The sequence below is a fragment of the Salvelinus alpinus genome, chromosome 10 (genome assembly GCF_045679555.1).
Source record: "Salvelinus alpinus chromosome 10, SLU_Salpinus.1, whole genome shotgun sequence".
In the NCBI taxonomy this organism is placed as follows: domain Eukaryota; kingdom Metazoa; phylum Chordata; class Actinopteri; order Salmoniformes; family Salmonidae; genus Salvelinus; species Salvelinus alpinus.
The window spans coordinates 28114117-28136811 of NC_092095.1; the positions used below are offsets into that span (position 1 = coordinate 28114117).

The window sequence follows — 22695 nt, forward strand, 5'->3', positions numbered from 1 at the left end:
ATACTTTGGGGGGATACCTAGTCAGTTGTACAACTGAATGCCTTCAACTGAAATGTGTCTTCCGCATTTAACCCAACCCCTCTGTATCAGAGAGGTGAGGGGGGCTGCCTTAATCGACATCCACGTCTTCGGCCCCGGGGGAACAGTGGGAACGACAGAATTTTACCTTGTCGTCTCGGGGATTCGAGTAACCTTTCGGTTACTGGCTGATGTTCCAGATACTCAACTAGTCTAAAGAAGGCCAGTTTTATTGCTTATTTAATTAGCACAACAGTTTTCAGCTGTGCTAACATAATTGCAAAAGGGTTTTCTAATGATCAATTAGCCTTTTAAAATTATAAACTTAGCTAACACAATGTGCCATTGGAACACAGGAGTGATGGTTGCTGATAATGGGCCTCTGTACGCCTATGTAGATATTCCATTTAAAAAATCTGCCGTTTCCAGGTACAATAGTCCTTTACAACATTAACAATGTCTACACTGTATTTCTAATCAATTTGATGTTATTTTAATGGACAAAAAATGTGCTTTTCTTTAACAAACAAGGACATTTCTACGTGACCCCAAACTTTTGAACAGTAGTGTAAAATGACAATTACGTTTGTTTGAAAAACGGATTATGTCACAAACCTCTTCCTGGAAATGACTGGACCAAAGCGCAGCGTGGTACGTGTTCATGATATTTTATTAAATCAGAACACTAGAACAAAAATAACAAAGATGAAAATGAACAGTTCTGTAAGGATACTAAACTATACAGAAAACAACTACCCACAAAACACAGGTGGGAAAGGCTGCCTAAGTATGATTCCCAATCAGAGACAACGATAGACAGCTGCCTCTGATTGAGAACCACACCCGGCCAAACACAAAGAAATAAACACATCAGCAAATAGAAATAAAGAAACTAGAATGCCCACCCTAGTCACACCCTGGCCTAACTAAAATAGAGAATAAAAGCCTCTCTATGGCCAGGGCGTGACAGATTATCCAGCCACATTTGTTCAAAAGAGCTTATCTGAGATCCATTTTTCCTTTTCCTGATATAGAATATGTTAATTATGTTTAGAAAGTAAAATATTTGGGGTGTCGTCAAGAACCATAAAACCTGAAACAGTTTGTCAAAATTATAGAAAACCAGAACTGTCACTGTAATGATCGAATGAGTCATTACTAATTAGCTGATCATTCCATTCTCCACGAACCATTAGTAGTGTTGGTGATAATATGGGTGGTACTATTTTGTACTGAGGAGAGAGACATTTGCTGAGGACATGGAAAACTCAAGGCGAGGTGATAGGGTGACAATCTGCCAGTACCTGACTTACATGGTAGCTAATTAGAGTTTTACTGCTTTAATATAATGCATCAGAAGAGCAGTGCATTCAACTATGGTCGTAAACTTTACAGGTTTAAAACAAACAAGACACAACTTCCCATGATAAGAAGTTTCATGCTGAGCATCAGAAAATGGGTACTATCTGTTCGTAAGAATCCATGATCACATTAGTATGTACTGTAGAATACAACATCCTACCTTTTCAACTGGGGACATGCACCAATAAAGGATATTTTCAATGCTCACATAGCCATAGACTATAGGCCTAGTTCATGGAAGATGACAGCAAATGATATAAAGCCGTAACACATCAGGTTTAATAGTTAATAATTGGCCTGGTCATTTTCACAGGTGCTCTTTACAGTTAGAACATGTTCCCATGATGACAAGTTCCTCTTTTTGAATGTGTATTTTAAGGTTGCAGCTCACAAAATAGCTGCCAGTTAGTGAGGGGTTCCATTTGAAGCACCTGTGATCATTGCAAGGTCCTTACAGATCTTTTTCTCGACTATACATACAAAATAATACATTTTGATAATAACTTCTTTAAATCTTAACCGGTGACCATGCCTTCGTGTCACACAGACTGCATTGAAAAATCAGTGTCAAATTGGTTTCATAAACTTGGAGGTTTTGTTGGGAGAAATCCATGGTGGTTTCTACTTGTCCCTTTGTTCATCTCTGCGGGGCTTGGGGCAGGATTTTATTTCCTTGAAGAGAGAGAGGCGCATGGGATAGAGGACCAGTTTACTCCAAAGGACGGGCCTGCAAAACAGGAGAGACATTTTGTCAAAGAACATTTTCCCCAGAATGATTCAGAGTTCTCTCGTTTGCGGCTGTATACCGAGGGGAGCTATGGGTCTTTCATCGCTGTTTCAAAGTCATCCGATATCTTGAATGAGAAGGCATTTGAGGAGATCATATATTTAGATGGAACAGTTAGAGAGATGGTAGGCCAAAAAGGAAAAACTTATGAAAAACTTTGTGCCATGAAAAGTAACAGGTGCTTTTCAAATGACATGTTAGATATCATTAATGGCACAGCTAGTGCAATTAAGAAGGCAAACTTGACCTTTCCTTATCATAATTCAACGTCAAACACCATCTTTTTGGGGACAGAACTTGGCGGAGTAGTTTTGAATTCAAGTATCATCGTTAGTGCAAAGGCTGTTCGACTCTTCTACTTTCTCAGAGAAAATAACAAGGCAGAAAATGATGATTGGCTACATGGGTTTACTCAAGTGTTTTCCAACTTGTCAGATGAATTGAATAAGGTAAGTACAGTTTATTATATTTTACAGATTCAGAACTGTCTGGGCGTACTGCCAGGTTTGGTAAAATACTTTTGTCCATATCCACATAAGTGGCTTTACTTATTTGAGCCATATATAATTAGAGTGCTCATATTCACTGAAATATAAAAATCCATGTTTTGTAAAATAATCTGTTCCTAAATGTAACCCTCTACAGTTTTCACTTAGTCTCACAGTTCTTACATTTGTTTTTATAGCGTCAGATTCAAGTTTCATACTTCACATCTAATTCTAGAGAGGAGGAGTTTAAGGAAAACTCCAAATCTGTGATTCCTCTCTTCTCCGTCACATACTTCCTGGCCATAAGTTTTTCAATTGTATCTTGCTTGAGGTAATTTGATGTCTTATGTGTCATCTTTTAAACGAATCAAAATCAGCAAATGTGTGCACCATGTTAAAACACTAATTTAACTTACTATTTATAATTGCTACGTGTGATGTTCCGTACGAAGTAAGAATATTTTCATCTACAGGTTGGACTGTGTGAGGAACAAGGTGTGGGTGGCCATCTTTGGTGCTCTATCTGCAGGCCTAGCTGTGCTGTCCAGTTTCGGGTTGTTGCTGCTCTGTGGAATGCCCTTTGCCATGACTGTTGCAACTGCTCCTTTCTTAATACTGGGTCAGGTTTATTATCAGAAACCTTTCAATAGTCTTAACAACCCACAACCAAATCTCACATGATTTTAATGTTTTTGTCCGTCACAAGACTACGTAGACGGTAACACTTATGTTGCCCTTATACCTATGTAACTACACAGTAATAACTGTATTAACAACATTGTATTAACATGTAGTAACATTGTAACTCATGAAGTTTGGTGATATTTGTTACAGTGGTAATTCCCTCTAATGATCTATGATCTACTGATGTTCAATATACTCTGTTGATCGCAGGAATTGGTGTTGACGACATGTTCATCATGATTTCCTGCTGGCAGCAGACTCAAGTTCATGACAACGTAGAGGACCGTATGGCAGCTACATACAAAGAGGCAGCTGTCTCTATCACCATCACAACACTAACTGATGCCGTGGCCTTCTATATTGGTCTGTTAACTCCCTTTCGTTCTGTACAATCCTTTTGTATGTATACTGGCACAGCTGTCCTGTTCTGTTACTTGTACAATATTACCTTCTTTGGTGCATTTCTGGCATTGAATGGGAGTCGTGAAAAGGGCAACAGACACTGGCTGACATGCATGAAGGTTCCAGAACCAGAGGATAGTCCTGAAAAGTACAATATCTGTTGTGTAGGAGGGGCATATGACCAGGAAACGGGAAAAGAGGAAGTTATGCCAATTAACAACTTCTTTAAGATGTACTATGGGCCATTTCTAACAAATACTTGGACCAAGGTGTTTGTGATCCTGCTCTATGCTGGATATTTGGGCTCAAGTATCTATGGTTGCTTCCAAATCCAAGAAGGCATAGACCTTAAAAACCTAGCAGCTGATAGCTCATATGTGGGTAGCTATTACGATAATGAGGACCAATACTTTTCAGAGTATGGTCCAAATGTTATGGTTGTTGTGACTGACAGTAAGTTTCAATATTGGGACAAAACTGCTCGAAAGCGTCTTGATACTTGTCTTGAACGTTTTGAGAGTCTAACGTTGGATGGTCGATCATTGGTTGCAAAAAATATGACCCTTTCTTGGCTTAATGAATATGTGAAAGTTTCAAATCCAAATAACGAAACCATTTTCATGGATAGTTTACCTGCGTTTTTACAACGATCAGATTTCACACAAGATGTGAATATTTCAAACAAAGTCATAATTGCCTCGCGTATGTTTATTCAGACAATCAACGTCAGTACAGCCGTTGATGAAAAGAACATGTTGAATAAGCTTCGAGAGACAGCTAATGGTTGTTCAGAAAAGTTGGTTGTTTACCATCCTGCTTTCATATACTTTGACCAGTATGCAGTCATTGTTAGTAATACTATACAAAACATTGTAGTTGCCACTCTTGCCATGCTGGTGATCTCCCTCATGTTGATCCCCAACCCCATATGTTCTCTGTGGGTGACCTTTGCCATTGCCTCTGTCATAGTGGGTGTTGCTGGTTTCATGGCGTTATGGGATGTCAATCTAGACTCTGTATCCATGATCAATCTTGTCATCTGCATTGGTTTCTCAGTGGATTTTTCTGCTCACATTTCCTATGCTTTTGTCTCTAGCAAAGAGGTCACCGCTAATAAGAAGGCTGTAGATGCTGTCTATCACTTGGGGTATCCCATCATACAGGGAGCTGTGTCTACTATTTTAGGAGTGGTGGTGCTGTCTGCTGCTGAGAGCTACATCTTCAGAACCTTCTTTAAGATCATGTTCTTGGTCATTTTGTTTGGGGTACTTCATGGCATCGTTTTCATCCCTGTGTTTCTGACCTTCTTTGGGATATGCAATTTTAATTGACCAAGATTCACACACAACACACTAATCATGGTTGAAAGGGTTGGTAGAATAGTAGTTAAATTGTTTTAATGATCTGACTTTTTAGCTTACTTCTAATCTTGTGATTATGTCATACTTTGCTTTAATGGTATCAAAATATGTATTTTTATGAGTCATCTTTTTGGTTTTATTGAATACTTTAAAAAATTATTTGTCATGTAAATGCTGTGTTGATTGTTACTACAGTGTGCTTATATTTACCTTTGTTGTAATTGTGTTTTAAAAAGCGAATAAAATGATCTTAAATTATATATTGTCTTGTATATATTTATTCAAACAGCAGATGCTCTCGGTTGTCATTACGACCACATCAATAATGGGAATTATTATTATGGTTAGTAACAGTGCAGAATTTGCATACTAAACTTATGATGTCATCTATTTATCTGTTCACCTATTCTAGAGAAACCCACTCTTCATAAACTTTTCAAATGAACCTGTGCGTCAGTGTTCATCAACTTAACAATCAATCATTGCATGGCAATCAGTTTACTTCCTTCATCTTCAGAATACTTTGGGGGGATACCTAGTCAGTTGTACAACTGAATGCCTTCAACTGAAATGTGTCTTCCGCATTTAACCCAACCCCTCTGTATCAGAGAGGTGAGGGGGGCTGCCTTAATCGACATCCACGTCTTCGGCCCCGGGGGAACAGTGGGAACGACAGAATTTTACCTTGTCGTCTCGGGGATTCGAGTAACCTTTCGGTTACTGGCTGATGTTCCAGATACTCAACTAGTCTAAAGAAGGCCAGTTTTATTGCTTATTTAATTAGCACAACAGTTTTCAGCTGTGCTAACATAATTGCAAAAGGGTTTTCTAATGATCAATTAGCCTTTTAAAATTATAAACTTAGCTAACACAATGTGCCATTGGAACACAGGAGTGATGGTTGCTGATAATGGGCCTCTGTACGCCTATGTAGATATTCCATTTAAAAAATCTGCCGTTTCCAGGTACAATAGTCCTTTACAACATTAACAATGTCTACACTGTATTTCTAATCAATTTGATGTTATTTTAATGGACAAAAAATGTGCTTTTCTTTAACAAACAAGGACATTTCTACGTGACCCCAAACTTTTGAACAGTAGTGTAAAATGACAATTACGTTTGTTTGAAAAACGGATTATGTCACAAACCTCTTCCTGGAAATGACTGGACCAAAGCGCAGCGTGGTACGTGTTCATGATATTTTATTAAATCAGAACACTAGAACAAAAATAACAAAGATGAAAATGAACAGTTCTGTAAGGATACTAAACTATACAGAAAACAACTACCCACAAAACACAGGTGGGAAAGGCTGCCTAAGTATGATTCCCAATCAGAGACAACGATAGACAGCTGCCTCTGATTGAGAACCACACCCGGCCAAACACAAAGAAATAAACACATCAGCAAATAGAAATAAAGAAACTAGAATGCCCACCCTAGTCACACCCTGGCCTAACTAAAATAGAGAATAAAAGCCTCTCTATGGCCAGGGCGTGACAGATTATCCAGCCACATTTGTTCAAAAGAGCTTATCTGAGATCCATTTTTCCTTTTCCTGATATAGAATATGTTAATTATGTTTAGAAAGTAAAATATTTGGGGTGTCGTCAAGAACCATAAAACCTGAAACAGTTTGTCAAAATTATAGAAAACCAGAACTGTCACTGTAATGATCGAATGAGTCATTACTAATTAGCTGATCATTCCATTCTCCACGAACCATTAGTAGTGTTGGTGATAATATGGGTGGTACTATTTTGTACTGAGGAGAGAGACATTTGCTGAGGACATGGAAAACTCAAGGCGAGGTGATAGGGTGACAATCTGCCAGTACCTGACTTACATGGTAGCTAATTAGAGTTTTACTGCTTTAATATAATGCATCAGAAGAGCAGTGCATTCAACTATGGTCGTAAACTTTACAGGTTTAAAACAAACAAGACACAACTTCCCATGATAAGAAGTTTCATGCTGAGCATCAGAAAATGGGTACTATCTGTTCGTAAGAATCCATGATCACATTAGTATGTACTGTAGAATACAACATCCTACCTTTTCAACTGGGGACATGCACCAATAAAGGATATTTTCAATGCTCACATAGCCATAGACTATAGGCCTAGTTCATGGAAGATGACAGCAAATGATATAAAGCCGTAACACATCAGGTTTAATAGTTAATAATTGGCCTGGTCATTTTCACAGGTGCTCTTTACAGTTAGAACATGTTCCCATGATGACAAGTTCCTCTTTTTGAATGTGTATTTTAAGGTTGCAGCTCACAAAATAGCTGCCAGTTAGTGAGGGGTTCCATTTGAAGCACCTGTGATCATTGCAAGGTCCTTACAGATCTTTTTCTCGACTATACATACAAAATAATACATTTTGATAATAACTTCTTTAAATCTTAACCGGTGACCATGCCTTCGTGTCACACAGACTGCATTGAAAAATCAGTGTCAAATTGGTTTCATAAACTTGGAGGTTTTGTTGGGAGAAATCCATGGTGGTTTCTACTTGTCCCTTTGTTCATCTCTGCGGGGCTTGGGGCAGGATTTTATTTCCTTGAAGAGAGAGAGGCGCATGGGATAGAGGACCAGTTTACTCCAAAGGACGGGCCTGCAAAACAGGAGAGACATTTTGTCAAAGAACATTTTCCCCAGAATGATTCAGAGTTCTCTCGTTTGCGGCTGTATACCGAGGGGAGCTATGGGTCTTTCATCGCTGTTTCAAAGTCATCCGATATCTTGAATGAGAAGGCATTTGAGGAGATCATATATTTAGATGGAACAGTTAGAGAGATGGTAGGCCAAAAAGGAAAAACTTATGAAAAACTTTGTGCCATGAAAAGTAACAGGTGCTTTTCAAATGACATGTTAGATATCATTAATGGCACAGCTAGTGCAATTAAGAAGGCAAACTTGACCTTTCCTTATCATAATTCAACGTCAAACACCATCTTTTTGGGGACAGAACTTGGCGGAGTAGTTTTGAATTCAAGTATCATCGTTAGTGCAAAGGCTGTTCGACTCTTCTACTTTCTCAGAGAAAATAACAAGGCAGAAAATGATGATTGGCTACATGGGTTTACTCAAGTGTTTTCCAACTTGTCAGATGAATTGAATAAGGTAAGTACAGTTTATTATATTTTACAGATTCAGAACTGTCTGGGCGTACTGCCAGGTTTGGTAAAATACTTTTGTCCATATCCACATAAGTGGCTTTACTTATTTGAGCCATATATAATTAGAGTGCTCATATTCACTGAAATATAAAAATCCATGTTTTGTAAAATAATCTGTTCCTAAATGTAACCCTCTACAGTTTTCACTTAGTCTCACAGTTCTTACATTTGTTTTTATAGCGTCAGATTCAAGTTTCATACTTCACATCTAATTCTAGAGAGGAGGAGTTTAAGGAAAACTCCAAATCTGTGATTCCTCTCTTCTCCGTCACATACTTCCTGGCCATAAGTTTTTCAATTGTATCTTGCTTGAGGTAATTTGATGTCTTATGTGTCATCTTTTAAACGAATCAAAATCAGCAAATGTGTGCACCATGTTAAAACACTAATTTAACTTACTATTTATAATTGCTACGTGTGATGTTCCGTACGAAGTAAGAATATTTTCATCTACAGGTTGGACTGTGTGAGGAACAAGGTGTGGGTGGCCATCTTTGGTGCTCTATCTGCAGGCCTAGCTGTGCTGTCCAGTTTCGGGTTGTTGCTGCTCTGTGGAATGCCCTTTGCCATGACTGTTGCAACTGCTCCTTTCTTAATACTGGGTCAGGTTTATTATCAGAAACCTTTCAATAGTCTTAACAACCCACAACCAAATCTCACATGATTTTAATGTTTTTGTCCGTCACAAGACTACGTAGACGGTAACACTTATGTTGCCCTTATACCTATGTAACTACACAGTAATAACTGTATTAACAACATTGTATTAACATGTAGTAACATTGTAACTCATGAAGTTTGGTGATATTTGTTACAGTGGTAATTCCCTCTAATGATCTATGATCTACTGATGTTCAATATACTCTGTTGATCGCAGGAATTGGTGTTGACGACATGTTCATCATGATTTCCTGCTGGCAGCAGACTCAAGTTCATGACAACGTAGAGGACCGTATGGCAGCTACATACAAAGAGGCAGCTGTCTCTATCACCATCACAACACTAACTGATGCCGTGGCCTTCTATATTGGTCTGTTAACTCCCTTTCGTTCTGTACAATCCTTTTGTATGTATACTGGCACAGCTGTCCTGTTCTGTTACTTGTACAATATTACCTTCTTTGGTGCATTTCTGGCATTGAATGGGAGTCGTGAAAAGGGCAACAGACACTGGCTGACATGCATGAAGGTTCCAGAACCAGAGGATAGTCCTGAAAAGTACAATATCTGTTGTGTAGGAGGGGCATATGACCAGGAAACGGGAAAAGAGGAAGTTATGCCAATTAACAACTTCTTTAAAATGTACTATGGGCCATTTCTAACAAAGACTTGGACCAAGGTGTTTGTGATCCTGCTCTATGCTGGATATTTGGGCTCAAGTATCTATGGTTGCTTCCAAATCCAAGAAGGCATAGACCTTAAAAACCTAGCAGCTGATAGCTCATATGTGGGTAGCTATTACGATAATGAGGACCAATACTTTTCAGAGTATGGTCCAAATGTTATGGTTGTTGTGACTGACAGTAAGTTTCAATATTGGGACAAAACTGCTCGAAAGCGTCTGGATAATTGTCTTGAACGTTTTGAGAGTCTAACGTTGGATGGTCGATCATTGGTTGCAAAAAATATGACCCTTTCTTGGCTTAATGAATATGTGAAAGTTTCAAATCCAAATAACGAAACCATTTTCATGGATAGTTTACCTGCGTTTTTACAACGATCAGATTTCACACAAGATGTGAATATTTCAAACAAAGTCATAATTGCCTCGCGTATGTTTATTCAGACAATCAACGTCAGTACAGCCGTTGATGAAAAGAACATGTTGAATAAGCTTCGAGAGACAGCTAATGGTTGTTCAGAAAAGTTGGTTGTTTACCATCCTGCTTTCATATACTTTGACCAGTATGCAGTCATTGTTAGTAATACCATCCAAAACATTGTAGTTGCCACTCTTGCCATGCTGGTGATCTCCCTCATGTTGATCCCCAACCCCATATGTTCTCTGTGGGTGACCTTTGCCATTGCCTCTGTCATAGTGGGTGTTGCTGGTTTCATGGCATTATGGGATGTCAATCTAGACTCTGTATCCATGATCAATCTTGTCATCTGCATTGGTTTCTCAGTGGATTTTTCTGCTCACATTTCCTATGCTTTTGTCTCTAGCAAAGAGGTCACCGCTAATAAGAAGGCTGTAGATGCTGTCTATCACTTGGGGTATCCCATCATACAGGGAGCTGTGTCTACTATTTTAGGAGTGGTGGTGCTGTCTGCTGCTGAGAGCTACATCTTCAGAACCTTCTTTAAGATCATGTTCTTGGTCATTTTGTTTGGGGTACTTCATGGCATCGTTTTCATCCCAGTGTTTCTGACCTTCTTTGGGATATGCAATTTTAATTGACCAAGATTCACACACAACACACTAATCATGGTTGAAAGGGTTGGTAGAATAGTAGTTAAATTGTTTTAATGATCTGACTTTTTAGCTTACCTCTAATCTTGTGATTATGTCATACTTTGCTTTAATGGTATCAAAATATGTATTTTTATGAGTCATATTTTTGTTTTTATTGAATACTTTTTAAAATAGTTTGTCATGTAAATGCTGTGTTGATTGTTACTACAGTGTGCTTATATTTACCTTTGTTGTAATTGTGTTTTAAAAAGCGAATAAAATGATCTTAAATTATATATTGTCTTGTATATATTTATTCAAACAGCAGATGCTCTCGGTTGTCATTACGACCACATCAATAATGGGAATTATTATTATGGTTAGTAACAGTGCAGAATTTGCATACTAAACTTATGATGTCATCTATTTATCTGTTCACCTATTCTCGAGAAACCCACTCTTCATAAACTTTTCAAATGAACCTGTGCGTCAGTGTTCATCAACTTAACAATCAATCATTGCATGGCAATCAGTTTACTTCCTTCATCTTCAGAATACTTTGGGGGGATACCTAGTCAGTTGTACAACTGAATGCCTTCAACTGAAATGTGTCTTCCGCATTTAACCCAACCCCTCTGTATCAGAGAGGTGAGGGGGGCTGCCTTAATCGACATCCACGTCTTCGGCGCCGGGGGAACAGTGGGAACGACAGAATTTTACCTTGTCGTCTCGGGGATTAACCTTTCGGTTACTGGCCCAACGCTCTAATCACTTGACTAATGGATGGACTATTATAAGGAAACCAGAGAAGTACCTTCCATAGCTACAATAAGTAAACTGGATAGGTAACCACCTTATTTGTTAATATGTAACCATATGAATTGCCCTGACGCAGTCATCGTGGTTGTTAAAGGATCACATCCAATGCTGTCTGATCTATTGCTGATTAGAGCTCTTCAGAGGAACGTTATCATGTTGCTATGTTCAGATGAAGTATAGTTTATGGCTGTGATGTCAACAGAGATACAGATATATTTCAAGCCAAGTTTTTTTTCTCATAGTACGACTTGAAAAAGAGAATAGAAAATGGCTAGGTGCAAAACAGACTGCGTTGAAAAGCCTATAGCTAGGGGATTTGAAATACTTGGGGGCTTTGTTGGTAGACACCCCTGGTGGTTTTTGATTCTTCCCATGTTCATTTCTGCGGGACTTGGCGGAGGATTTTACTTCCTTGCGGACAGAGAAGCAAATGGCATTGAAGAGATGTTTACTCCTATTGATGGACCGGCCAAACATGAACGACAAGTAGTCAAACAGTACTTTCCACAGAGTGATAGTAACTTCTCTCGTTTGCGACTCTATACTGAAGGGACCTTTGCATCTCTCATAATTGTGAAGTCTGGAAAAAATATTCTCACATCTACTGCTTTTACAAACATATTTGAAATGGACAGAATTGTAACAAGCATGACAATTGGTGCATTCGCTTTTAGAGATCTATGTGTTAAGAAAGGTGGTGAGTGTGTGTCAAATTCAATCTTTGATATTGTAAAAACTCCTAGTGATGTTACCACAACAACGATTAACTACCCATATAATGGCACAATTTTCATTGCATCTGAAATTGGTGGTGTGAAACTGAAAAGTGGATTTGAAATTGAAAGCGCAGAGGCAATTAGACTATTTTACTTCTTAAAAGAAGACAACCAAACTAGAAATACCATGTGGCTAAAGAAGTTTATAGAGACTGCTTCCAAGATGAAAAAAGAAGAAGGCGTGAGTACTCTGTTTTAGAGATGAAACAAATTTTAAAAATGGTCAATTTGTGTATGATGGGTGTTTTCTCACCAAGTGACCTGCAGAATTGATCACACTCCACATTAAGCTCCATATAAACCATGTAGTGTCATGATGATTTGATTATCTGAATATCTTGAGTTGTTTTACTAATATGTTAACTGGATATCTGATATTTGTATATTCATATTTGTCTTTGCAGATGACAATATCTTACTTTACATCCATATCAAGGGAGGAAGAGTTTGAGAAGAGCTCTGACTCAATCATTCCTCTCTTCTCATTGACATATGCCCTGGCCATCAATTTTTCTATCATATCTTGTTTGAGGTATGTTTTGTAACTTTTACATTTCAATACCATTCAAAAATGATCAGTCAACATAGGACACCTCAATTGAAAATCATGATAACAGTGTTCATTAGGTCTATCCGAAGCTAGATTTGGGTCCCAAATCAGGCTAATCCATAATGTGACTGCATTAGTGATTTTAAGGCATATCAGAGAGCACTAGGTCTACCTATCAGCATTTACCTACAGGGACGAATGTTGTGTTTTTCTTCCCTAGGTTGGACTGTGTGAGGAACAAGGTGTGGGTGGCAACCTTTGGTGTCCTCTCAGCTGGTATGGCAGTGCTGTCCAGTTTTGGGTTGTTGCTGTACTGTGGGATGCCCTTCGCCATGACTGTGGCAACAGCTCCATTCCTGATTCTGGGTAAGCTTACAAACTCTCATTGTTATACAATAAACCCAGTGCTTAATTTGAGCCGGTGTGGTGATACTAAGGATTTGTCACCACAGATGGTTTGTTTACATAGCTGGTTAGGAAACCTAACGTAGCAGGTAAGGATAATTAACATGGCAGGTTAGGTGAATTAACATGGTAGGTTAGGAGAACTAACACAGCAAGTTAGGTGAATTAACGTAGCAGGTTAGGAGAATGAGGTTAAGGTTAGGAAACGGGTTAGGTTTCGCTAGAATGCTACAGTTGTCAATGACGCGGCCACTAGACAGAGCTGTAAGCCTACTCCATATAGCCACAATGGTAGAAACGTAAACAAACCATCTGTGGCACAAATCATCTATCATAACATCGGCCCGGGCTTATGGTTGGCGCAACATCGTAGCTAGCCTATGTTAAATTGAGACCAACGCATAGTCCTTGCTGTGTTGAGAGAGAAGCGTGCCTGTGTCTCTCACAGAACTAGAATGAGATTAACTTTCTATGATCGCTCTCCCTCTCTCTGCTCTGATAGACATGAGTCTGCAACATTTATCTCTCCAGTGTAGCACTTCATCGTTTATTTCCTTATAGAATCATAGCCGCAGGAAGTGTGCTGGAAGTGCTACAGCACCCCTGATAAATTAAAATACATTTGTTTTAGAAGTTTTAGAATTACTGCTGTCTGTTCAGGAAGAAATGTAATAAATCATAATACTACTAATACTATAATACTAGTAGAATTAATAGTAGTAATAATAAAAATACCAATAAATGTAACAATAGTAGTAATATTAGTAATACTACAGAGTAAAACTACAGAATACTACTAATAGGCCTATAATTTAGCCATAGAGGAGCAATAGCTTCTTTTTAAAAATAACCTAGCTGTGAATTGTGTGAAGCTCAATTACAAGGCATAGCCTACAGTCAGGAACGCGGGGCAAATCTGTCAGTGAACAGCATACAGCCGAAACAGGCCTTTCGCAATATTTCAAATACAATTGCAGGAAAACACAGGTTGGAAAGCAAATGGCTCCTGCTGAAAAGAGAAGACACTAATCTGTCTGTAGGCTACTAAAATATTTTAGCAACTTCCAAATAGGCTTATTGAGCAAACAGTAGCCTAGGTACAAAGTAAAACAAGAGGAAGATCCCACTGGGCACACACTGGTTGAATCAACATTGTTTTAACAGATTTTGTCTACATATTGTGACGTGGAGTCAACATGGAAAATAATTGGATTTGAAAAAAGTCATCAACCAGTACTGTTTTCATCTCATTTCAACCAGCGTTGTAAACATTGAAAATTCCACAAAAATCTTTTTCATTCTATATTCAAGATGGTTGAAATTATATAGAATTTTAGATTTGATTAGACACATTTTATTTGAATAAACGTCATTGTTTCAATGTCATGCTATCAACCTAAATAATGAGGTATATTGAAATGAAACGTGAAGCCACAATCCAATGATTTCTGCCTGAACATTGACTCCTACGGGTACATTTAAGTGCGGCAGGTAGCTTAGTGGTTAGAGCGTTGGGCCATTAACCAAAAGGTTTGAATCCCTGAGCTGACAAGATTTTTATCTTTGGATATTGTCTTGTATATGAAGGATGGCTGGTTGATTTCACATTGAATTATATACATATTATAAGAATATACATATTCACATCTCCATCCCAACCAATAATCTAAGTTGAAGAATAGGACCAAATAAAATCACATTTTGGGTTGAGATGGAGACGTGAATCCAACATATCAATCATTAATCTGAAAAACTGGATATTGAATTGTGAACGCAACCAAATATCAACATTTAAAAGAGATGTATCTTCTGTTTGGATAGTGTACTGTATATTATTAATAACATATTAAATATTCAAAGGTAAAAGTGTATTGTTATTAATATCTTGAATTTGGGACCTTATTTATAGGGCTAATAGTAACTACTTCTAAACTTCCAAATATTCAATAAAGCTTTACTATTTTAATGACGGTGTCCTTTGAGCAAATCATATGTCAATGTAGCCTACAAAAACCCATCCTCACTCCGAATTTACTGAGCTTGATCAATTATGACAAAAACAATGAATATTTGTTTCCCTAAGAGTTGTGCAAGGTTGGAATTTTATGGAAAATGATTCACAGCTGTAATGGCTGCCCTTCGTGCTTCCACCGAGTATTAACTCTGGGGGTGTGAAGACATACGCAATCAATTTTCTTTAAAAATATATATTTTATGTTCTATAGGATCTCTAGATTTGTAAGATCGCTAGAATTTTAAGACAGCAAATTGAAGAAAGTGCAAGGAATTTTTAGACTTTTACTATTTAATATAGGATGAAAACGATTTTTAAAGTTTGCGTAATTTTCAACTCAATTTCAACATAAGTGGGATGCCATCCCAGTAAGTAATATTTCAACATCTCCAGTGCCCACTTGATTGCTAGACATTCTTTCTCCACAGTGGAATATCTTTGTTCCCGTAGCAACAGCTTCCGGCTAATGTATATGACTGGGTGTTCCTCACCTTCTTGTAGCTGTGATAGGACGGCACCCACCCCTGTTTCGGACGCATCGGTCTGTACCACCAGTGGTTTGGAGAAGTCTGGGGTCACCAGCATGGGTCCAGAACACAGGGCTCCCTTTAGGTCCTGGAAGGCTTTCTCCGTATCCTCAGTCCACGTCACCTGGGTGGGCAGACGTCTCCTGGTCAGATCTGTCAGAGGGCTGGCTAGAGAAGCAAGTGGGGGATAAATCTCCTGTAATAACTAGTGAACCCCAGAAACGTGCGGATCTGCTTCTTTGTTGAGGGGGCGGGGCCAGTCCCGAATCACCTCCACTTTCTTCACCTGGGGTTTTACACATCCCCTCCCAATCGTGTACCCCAGGTACTCAGCCTCCCGTAGGCCGAGCCGACATTTCCTTGGGTTGGCAGTTAACCTCTGGAAGGTGGCCGGGTTAGGGTTAGGGTTACGGTTAGGGTTAGGGTTAGGTAGGTCGAGCGTGCTAGGTCGAGCGTGCTGATAAATAAAGAGTAAAGAGTAGACTACATCATATGCATTCCATTTCTTTAACAAATTCACATGGTAAATTTCCCCCTATAAATAATTATTTTTAATTTAAATAATAATTGTGTCCTTCAAACTTTGCTTTCGTCAAAGAATCCTCCATTTGCAGCAATTACAGCCTGCAGACCTTTGGCATTCTAGTTGTCGATTTGTTGAGGTAATCTGAAGAGATTTCACCCCATGCTTCCTGAAGCACCTCCCACAAGTTGGATTGGCTTGATGGGCACTTCTTACGTATCATATGGTCAAGCTGCTCCCACATCAGCTCAATAGGGTTGAGATCCGGTGACTGTACTGGCCACTCCATTGTAGACAGAATACCAGCTGACTGCTTCTTCCCTAAATAGTTCAAGCATAGTTTGAAGCTGTGCTTTGGGTCACTGTCCTGTTGTAGGAGGAAATTGGCTCCAATTAAGCGCTGTCCACAGGGTATGGGATGGCTTTGCAAAATGGAGTGACAGCCTTCCTTCTTCAAGATCTCTTTTACCCTCCCACTTTACCACCACCAAAGCACCCAAGACCATCACATTGCCTCCACCATGCTTGACAGATGGCGTCAAGCACTCCAGCATCTTTACATTTTTTCTGCATCTCACGAATGTTCTTCTTTGTGATTTGAACACCTCAAACTTAGATTAGTCTGTCCATAACACTTTTTTCCAATCTTCCTCTGTCCAGTGTCTGTGTTCTTTTGCCCATCTTCACCTTTTATTTTTATTGGCCAGTCTGAGATATGGCTTTTTCTTTGCAACTCTGCCTAGAAGGCCAGCATCCCGGAGTCGCCTCTTCACTGTTGATGTTGAGACTGGTGTTTTGCAGGTACTATTTAATGAAGCTGCCAGTTGAGGACTTGTGAGGCATCTCTTTCACAAACTAGACACTCTAATGTACAAGTCCTCTTGCTCAGTTGTACACCAGCGCCTCCCACTCCTCTTTCTAATCTGGTTAGAGCCAGTTGGCGCTGTCCTGTGAAAAAAGTAGTACACAGCATTGTACAAGATCTTCAGTTTCTTGGTAATTTCTCACATGGAATAGCCTTCATTTCTCAGAACAAGAATAGACTTACGAGTTTCAGAAGAAAGTCTTTGTTTCTGGCCATTTGTAGCCTGTAATTGAACCCATAAATGTTGTTTAACTAGACAAGTCAGTTAAGAACAAATTCGTATTTACCGGGGAACAGTGGGTTTACTGCCATGTTCAGGGGCAGAACAACATATTTTTACCTTGTCAGCTCAGGGAATCAATCCAACAACCTTTCGGTTACTGGCCCAACTCTCTAACCACTAGGCTACCTGCCGCCCCGAAATGCTGATGCTCCAGATACTCAACTAGTCTAAAGAAGGCCAGTTTTGCTTCTTTAATCAACACAACAGTTTTCAGCTGTGCTAACATGATTGCAAAAGGGTTTTCTAAAGATCAATTAGCCTTTTAAAATGATGAACTTGGATTAGCTAACACAACGTGCCATTGGAACACAGGAGTGATGGTTGCTGATTATGGTCCTCTGTACGCCTATTTAGATATTCCATTAAAAATCAACAGTTTCCAGCTACAATAGTCATTTACAACATTAACAATGTCTACACTGTATTTCTGATCAATTTGATGTTATTTTAATGGACAATTTATTTTTTATTTTCTTTCAAAAATAAGGACATTTCTAAGTGACCTCAAACTTTTGAATGGTAGTGTACATAGTCATTCTGATGATTATGTGGCAACTGAATTGATGTAACAACCTGTTAGTCAGGTTAAATCAATGTATTGAAGTTTAATGAAGTTTAAACATTTTAATGTTTACAACCCTGGTTGAAATGAGATGAAACAGTACTGGTTGATTACTTTTTTCAAATCCCACGTATTTTACACGTTGATTCCATGTCACAATACGTTGGCGAATTGCGTTGAAACAACGTTGATTCAACCAGTGTGTGCCCAGTAGGATAGGTTTTCGGCTCGAGCACATCGGCCCTCGCCGGTGACTGAGCTGCACATCATTGTGTGAGTGAGTCAGTGAAACTGGAAAGCTTTTTCAGGACTATATTATTCAAGATGAGGTTGTTTTTACTGATCTCAGTTTGTCAGTATCAAAGTAGCCTGTCATTTCCATCCTTTGTTTGGCATTACAAATATTCTGTTAAAGTCTCCAGTCATGTAAAATTATTAAGAATTGGATGAAATCCGTTTATTAAAGGCTAATTCTTTCCCCGGACTTTATAGGCTAAAAATGTTCCCCATATGTGCAATTTCTGTAAGCGCCTCTACTCTACTGCTCTTTACGAAAACGCAATGATATGCATGCAATGCTTTATTATACAATAAATAAATATTTATGCATTCCGTTAACTCACTTTCTGTTCCGGCACCTCCCGATTTACCTGTACTCTGATGTGATCACAGAAATGAACACCGGTATAAACTAGGTTTGACATTTTATAAGAGAGTGCATTTTCTCCACAGGAATTGGTGTTGACGACATGTTCATCATGATTTCCTGCTGGCAGCAGACTCAAGTTCATGACAACGTAGAGGACCGTATGGCAGCTACATACAAAGACGCAGCTGTCTCTATCACCATCACAACACTAACTGATGCCCTGGCCTTCTATATTGGTCTGTTAACTCCATTTGGTTCTGTACAATCCTTTTGTATGTATACTGGCACAGCTGTCCTGTTCTGTTACTTGTACAATATTACCTTCTTTGGTGCATTTCTGGCATTGAATGGGAGTCGTGAAAAGGGCAACAGACACTGGCTGACATGCATGAAGGTTCCAGAACCAGAGGAGAACTCTAAAAAGTACAACCTCTGCTGTGTAGGGGGAGCTTATGATCATCAAACGGGAAAAGAGGAGCCAATGCCCATTAACAACTTCTTTAAGATGTACTATGGGCCATTTCTAACAAATACTTGGACCAAGGTGTTTGTGATCCTGCTCTATGCTGGATATTTGGGCTCAAGTATCTATGGTTGCTTCCAAATCCAAGAAGGCATAGACCTTAAAAACCTAGCAGCTGATAGCTCATACGTGGGTAGCTATTACGATAATGAGGACCAATACTTTTCAGAGTATGGTCCAAATGTTATGGTTGTTGTGACTGACAGTAAGTTTCAATATTGGGACAAAACTGCTCGAAAGCGTCTGGATACTTGTCTTGAACGTTTTGAGAGTCTAACGTTGGATGGTCGATCATTGGTTGCAAAAAATATGACCCTTTCTTGGCTTAATGAATATGTGAAAGTTATAAATCCAAATAACGAAACCATTTTCATGGATAGTTTACCTGCGTTTTTACAACAATCAGATTTCACACAAGATGTGAATATTTCAAACAAAGTCATAATTGCCTCGCGTATGTTTATTCAGACAATCAACGTCAGTACAGCCGTTGATGAAAAGAACATGTTGAATAAGCTTCGAGAGACAGCTAATGGTTGTTCAGAAAAGTTGGTTGTTTACCACCCTGCTTTCATATACTTTGACCAGTATGCAGTCATTGTTAGTAATACCATCCAAAACATTGTAGTTGCCACTCTTGCCATGCTGGTGATCTCCCTCATGTTGATCCCCAACCCCATATGTTCTCTGTGGGTGACCTTTGCCATTGCCTCTGTCATAGTGGGTGTTGCTGGTTTCATGGCATTATGGGATGTCAATCTAGACTCTGTATCCATGATCAATCTTGTCATCTGCATTGGTTTCTCAGTGGATTTTTCTGCTCACATTTCCTATGCTTTTGTCTCTAGCAAAGAGGTCACCGCTAATAAGAAGGCTGTAGATGCTGTCTATCACTTGGGGTATCCCATCATACAGGGAGCTGTGTCTACTATTTTAGGAGTGGTGGTGCTGTCTGCTGCTGAGAGCTACATCTTCAGAACCTTCTTTAAGATCATGTTCTTGGTCATTTTGTTTGGGGCGGTCCATGGTATAGTGTTTATCCCAGTGTTTCTGACCTTCTTTGGAATCTGCGGAGGCAAAGTCAGTGATAAAAAAGATGATGGTAGGTCTAACACCTTGTCTCAAAGTGGTCAGATGTGTGTCACCCAAACCACAGGTGATTTCAACATGAAGAATATGCGTGAATTAAGGGCTGTAGCAGCTAATTCAAATGTAAGGTCAGTCAGTTCTAACCAAAGCTCACATTATTATTCACATAGTGTCAACGGGAAAACTAATAGTGCTTACGAAAACATTGAAGACTGCCCCTAAAACTGTTGTCTTGAGGCCAGATTTACAAGGCATTTCCACTGTACCTGTTTTTTTGTTTGTAAGGAATTAATTAAATATTAAAGGTAGAACAAATGGGTTAAAAACTGTACAAATAACGTTTACAAGAGGGAATAACCTATTATGGTCAAGTGTAAATGAACACACATTCATGTTTTACCTTTGTTTTATTTCATTCAGCTCTATGCTGATGGGGCCAGTACAGTAGTTCAAATCAAATGTCAATTGCCACATCCGCCTTATCACTGATTCTGTCATTCATTTTGTTTCATGTAGAAGTACTGTAACATAAAATGAAATGTTCATTTGTTCATAATTGTGAAATCGGATAAAGATGTTTCAGTTGTGTTTTTAATAAAGAAATTAAGGAATTCCAGGTAGACTTTTTGATGATAGATTTAGGTAGCAAGAATGACTAAAGTCTTCTCAGTGACAGATTGTTGCCAACATCCACACCATATGGCCTATACATTAGATGCAAATGCAGAATAATTTCATACATTTTAAATAAAAGTATTGACTATTAGGGCTTTTTTTAAGGTAGATCCTTCCACACTTTCTTTAAAATGTGTAGTGAGGACAACATTTTTGTTTTATAACCAAAAGGTTTGTTAATCAAGTAGGTACATGATGATATACGGTTGTATTTTGATCCAGTCTCACAAGTTAGTCAGCATACCACAGCAGGTCAAGACAGTTCACTCCAAAATCAAAGTCTATCAGATGTTTTCAGACATCTGCAAAAGTGTTGTTAAAATCATGCCATTCCCAAGGCCATCTGTATCTTTCAATACAACATGAATGAAAATGTTAGTAACTTACAATTTCCTGTTTTTAGTCTGTGCTTATCTTTTCCGTTCATTTGGGGGTAAGGCATATTGATGAATTTACAGACAACCAATGGTGTGGGACGTTTATTCGTCTTGACTTGAGTATTTGAGGTCATTAGACAAAAGCATCTGACCTTTTTGGATGGTTCAAAATTACAGAAAACAAACATTCCTTGCAACTTGAAGTTAGGGCAACTGAAGTTAGGGTTACATTTTGTGTGTGTGAAATAAGAGAGTAATGAGGCATTAAAAATAATGTGGCTTCACAGCAAAGTAGCTTCTAATTTGGACAATGACAATCACTGCTACACCTGGCTACCAGCGGAGCCTTGTCTGGCAGCGAAACAGTTCATTCAGCTTCATTTACTGCATTTAAAAAAAACAGCTGATATGGCTGACTTGCTTAAACAAATGTGGTTTCTACTGATTGTTGAAATGTACAAACTATGGCATAAGGGAACAACAAGCAGATAAGAGGCAATCCGTCATTTCGATTAAGACATTAATGAGCGAGTGACGACGGACGTAGTCAATATAACTATTTGTTCAGCACTTTTGAAATGTCCAGCGACAGAATTCAGAACTGGGCTGTTCTTACAGTGTACTCCCTGTACACCAAGTCAGAACCGTAGGATAAATAAAGGGGGTATCTAAGCTGACAATGAAAGCTTCTACAATATTCAATTATTACATTTCATTAAAACAGGTTATAGGCTACATGTGCACCACCAACTTAGAACAGTAGGCTAAACAAAAATAGACCAAATTATTAGGGTGAGGCACATTGAACGCTGTTTGGGTCTTTGTGTTAAATAAGCTTTTAATTTGACACGTCAATAACACAATTCTACTATAGAATGTTGTGTGTGCTAAATTTGCACGTGCAAGTCAAGCACCACCACTACTATCAGTAGCACTGTCAAAGCTGTACAAAAAAAGTCTGCAAACAAGACAAAACCGGCCACGAACGATGTGTTTACAATATCGTTGGTGAAAATAGACCAAATTATTAGGGTGAGGCACATGGGCTAACAGCTTACTACACAACATACCCATAGCATATACATATCTCCCGTGCATATTACATCATTTATGCAGCAGCATAACGTTACAAGACGTTTTTGGACTCACCTTGTGCTGCGCCCACTTAAACAGGAAAGTGGAGCGGCGGTCCTGGCGTTGGCAAATCTTGTCATCAAAGTCTGGCATTCTCTGGATTTATGGTGGGAACTCTGGAAAAAAACACACAGCCACTCCAATGACTAGCAGACTAGTGGTTGCTTTGCAATTCTAGCAGTTAGCCACTGATTCCTTCCAAACCACTCATTGTTGAATTTGCGATTTCCAACTTGTT

At 38.8% G+C, this 22695-nt stretch overlaps 3 protein-coding genes across 4 annotated transcripts; all 3 read left to right on the forward strand.

Moving 5' to 3' along the window:
* The first annotated feature begins 567 nt into the window (after positions 1 to 567).
* Positions 568 to 5336, forward strand: LOC139531838 (patched domain-containing protein 3-like). The gene is made up of 4 exons (XM_071328722.1): positions 568 to 2616; positions 2853 to 2986; positions 3129 to 3274; positions 3550 to 5336. The coding sequence occupies exons 1-4, from the start codon at positions 1909 to 1911 to the stop codon at positions 5070 to 5072; spliced, it is 2511 nt and encodes an 836-aa protein (XP_071184823.1). The 5' UTR covers positions 568 to 1908; the 3' UTR covers positions 5073 to 5336.
* Positions 5337 to 6187: 851 nt separating this feature from the next.
* On the forward strand, positions 6188 to 10980 carry LOC139531839 (patched domain-containing protein 3-like). The gene is made up of 4 exons (XM_071328723.1): positions 6188 to 8236; positions 8473 to 8606; positions 8749 to 8894; positions 9170 to 10980. Exons 1-4 carry the CDS (start codon positions 7529 to 7531, stop codon positions 10690 to 10692), a joined length of 2511 nt encoding a protein of 836 aa, XP_071184824.1. The 5' UTR covers positions 6188 to 7528; the 3' UTR covers positions 10693 to 10980.
* A 254-nt stretch (positions 10981 to 11234) lies between these two features.
* LOC139531840 (patched domain-containing protein 3-like) lies at positions 11235 to 20887 on the forward strand. Of its 2 annotated transcripts, XM_071328724.1 has the most exons (4): positions 11586 to 12462; positions 12686 to 12813; positions 13052 to 13197; positions 18743 to 20887. In XM_071328724.1, exons 1-4 carry the CDS (start codon positions 11773 to 11775, stop codon positions 20491 to 20493), a joined length of 2715 nt encoding a protein of 904 aa, XP_071184825.1. In that variant the 5' UTR covers positions 11586 to 11772; the 3' UTR covers positions 20494 to 20887. The 2 variants fall into 2 exon arrangements, with proteins under 2 accessions (XP_071184826.1, XP_071184825.1); XM_071328725.1 differs by lacking the exons at positions 11586 to 12462; positions 12686 to 12813 and adding an exon at positions 11235 to 11531.
* The last annotated feature ends 1808 nt before the right edge of the window (positions 20888 to 22695 follow it).

Excerpts from the sequence above, each read along its gene's own strand:
- LOC139531838 (XM_071328722.1), top strand. The coding sequence starts at position 1,909 with ATGCCTTCGTGTCACACAGACTGCATTGAAAAATCAGTGTCAAATTGG. Across the intron at positions 2,617-2,852 it reads TGTCAGATGAATTGAATAAG|CGTCAGATTCAAGTTTCATA; the intron begins GTAAGTACAGTT and ends TTGTTTTTATAG. Across the intron at positions 3,275-3,549 it reads TGCTCCTTTCTTAATACTGG|GAATTGGTGTTGACGACATG; the intron begins GTCAGGTTTATT and ends TGTTGATCGCAG.
- LOC139531839 (XM_071328723.1), top strand. The coding sequence starts at position 7,529 with ATGCCTTCGTGTCACACAGACTGCATTGAAAAATCAGTGTCAAATTGG. Across the intron at positions 8,237-8,472 it reads TGTCAGATGAATTGAATAAG|CGTCAGATTCAAGTTTCATA; the intron begins GTAAGTACAGTT and ends TTGTTTTTATAG. Across the intron at positions 8,607-8,748 it reads TCAATTGTATCTTGCTTGAG|GTTGGACTGTGTGAGGAACA; the intron begins GTAATTTGATGT and ends TTTCATCTACAG.
- LOC139531840 (XM_071328724.1), top strand. The coding sequence starts at position 11,773 with ATGGCTAGGTGCAAAACAGACTGCGTTGAAAAGCCTATAGCTAGGGGA. Across the intron at positions 12,814-13,051 it reads TCTATCATATCTTGTTTGAG|GTTGGACTGTGTGAGGAACA; the intron begins GTATGTTTTGTA and ends TTTCTTCCCTAG. Across the intron at positions 13,198-18,742 it reads AGCTCCATTCCTGATTCTGG|GAATTGGTGTTGACGACATG; the intron begins GTAAGCTTACAA and ends TTTTCTCCACAG.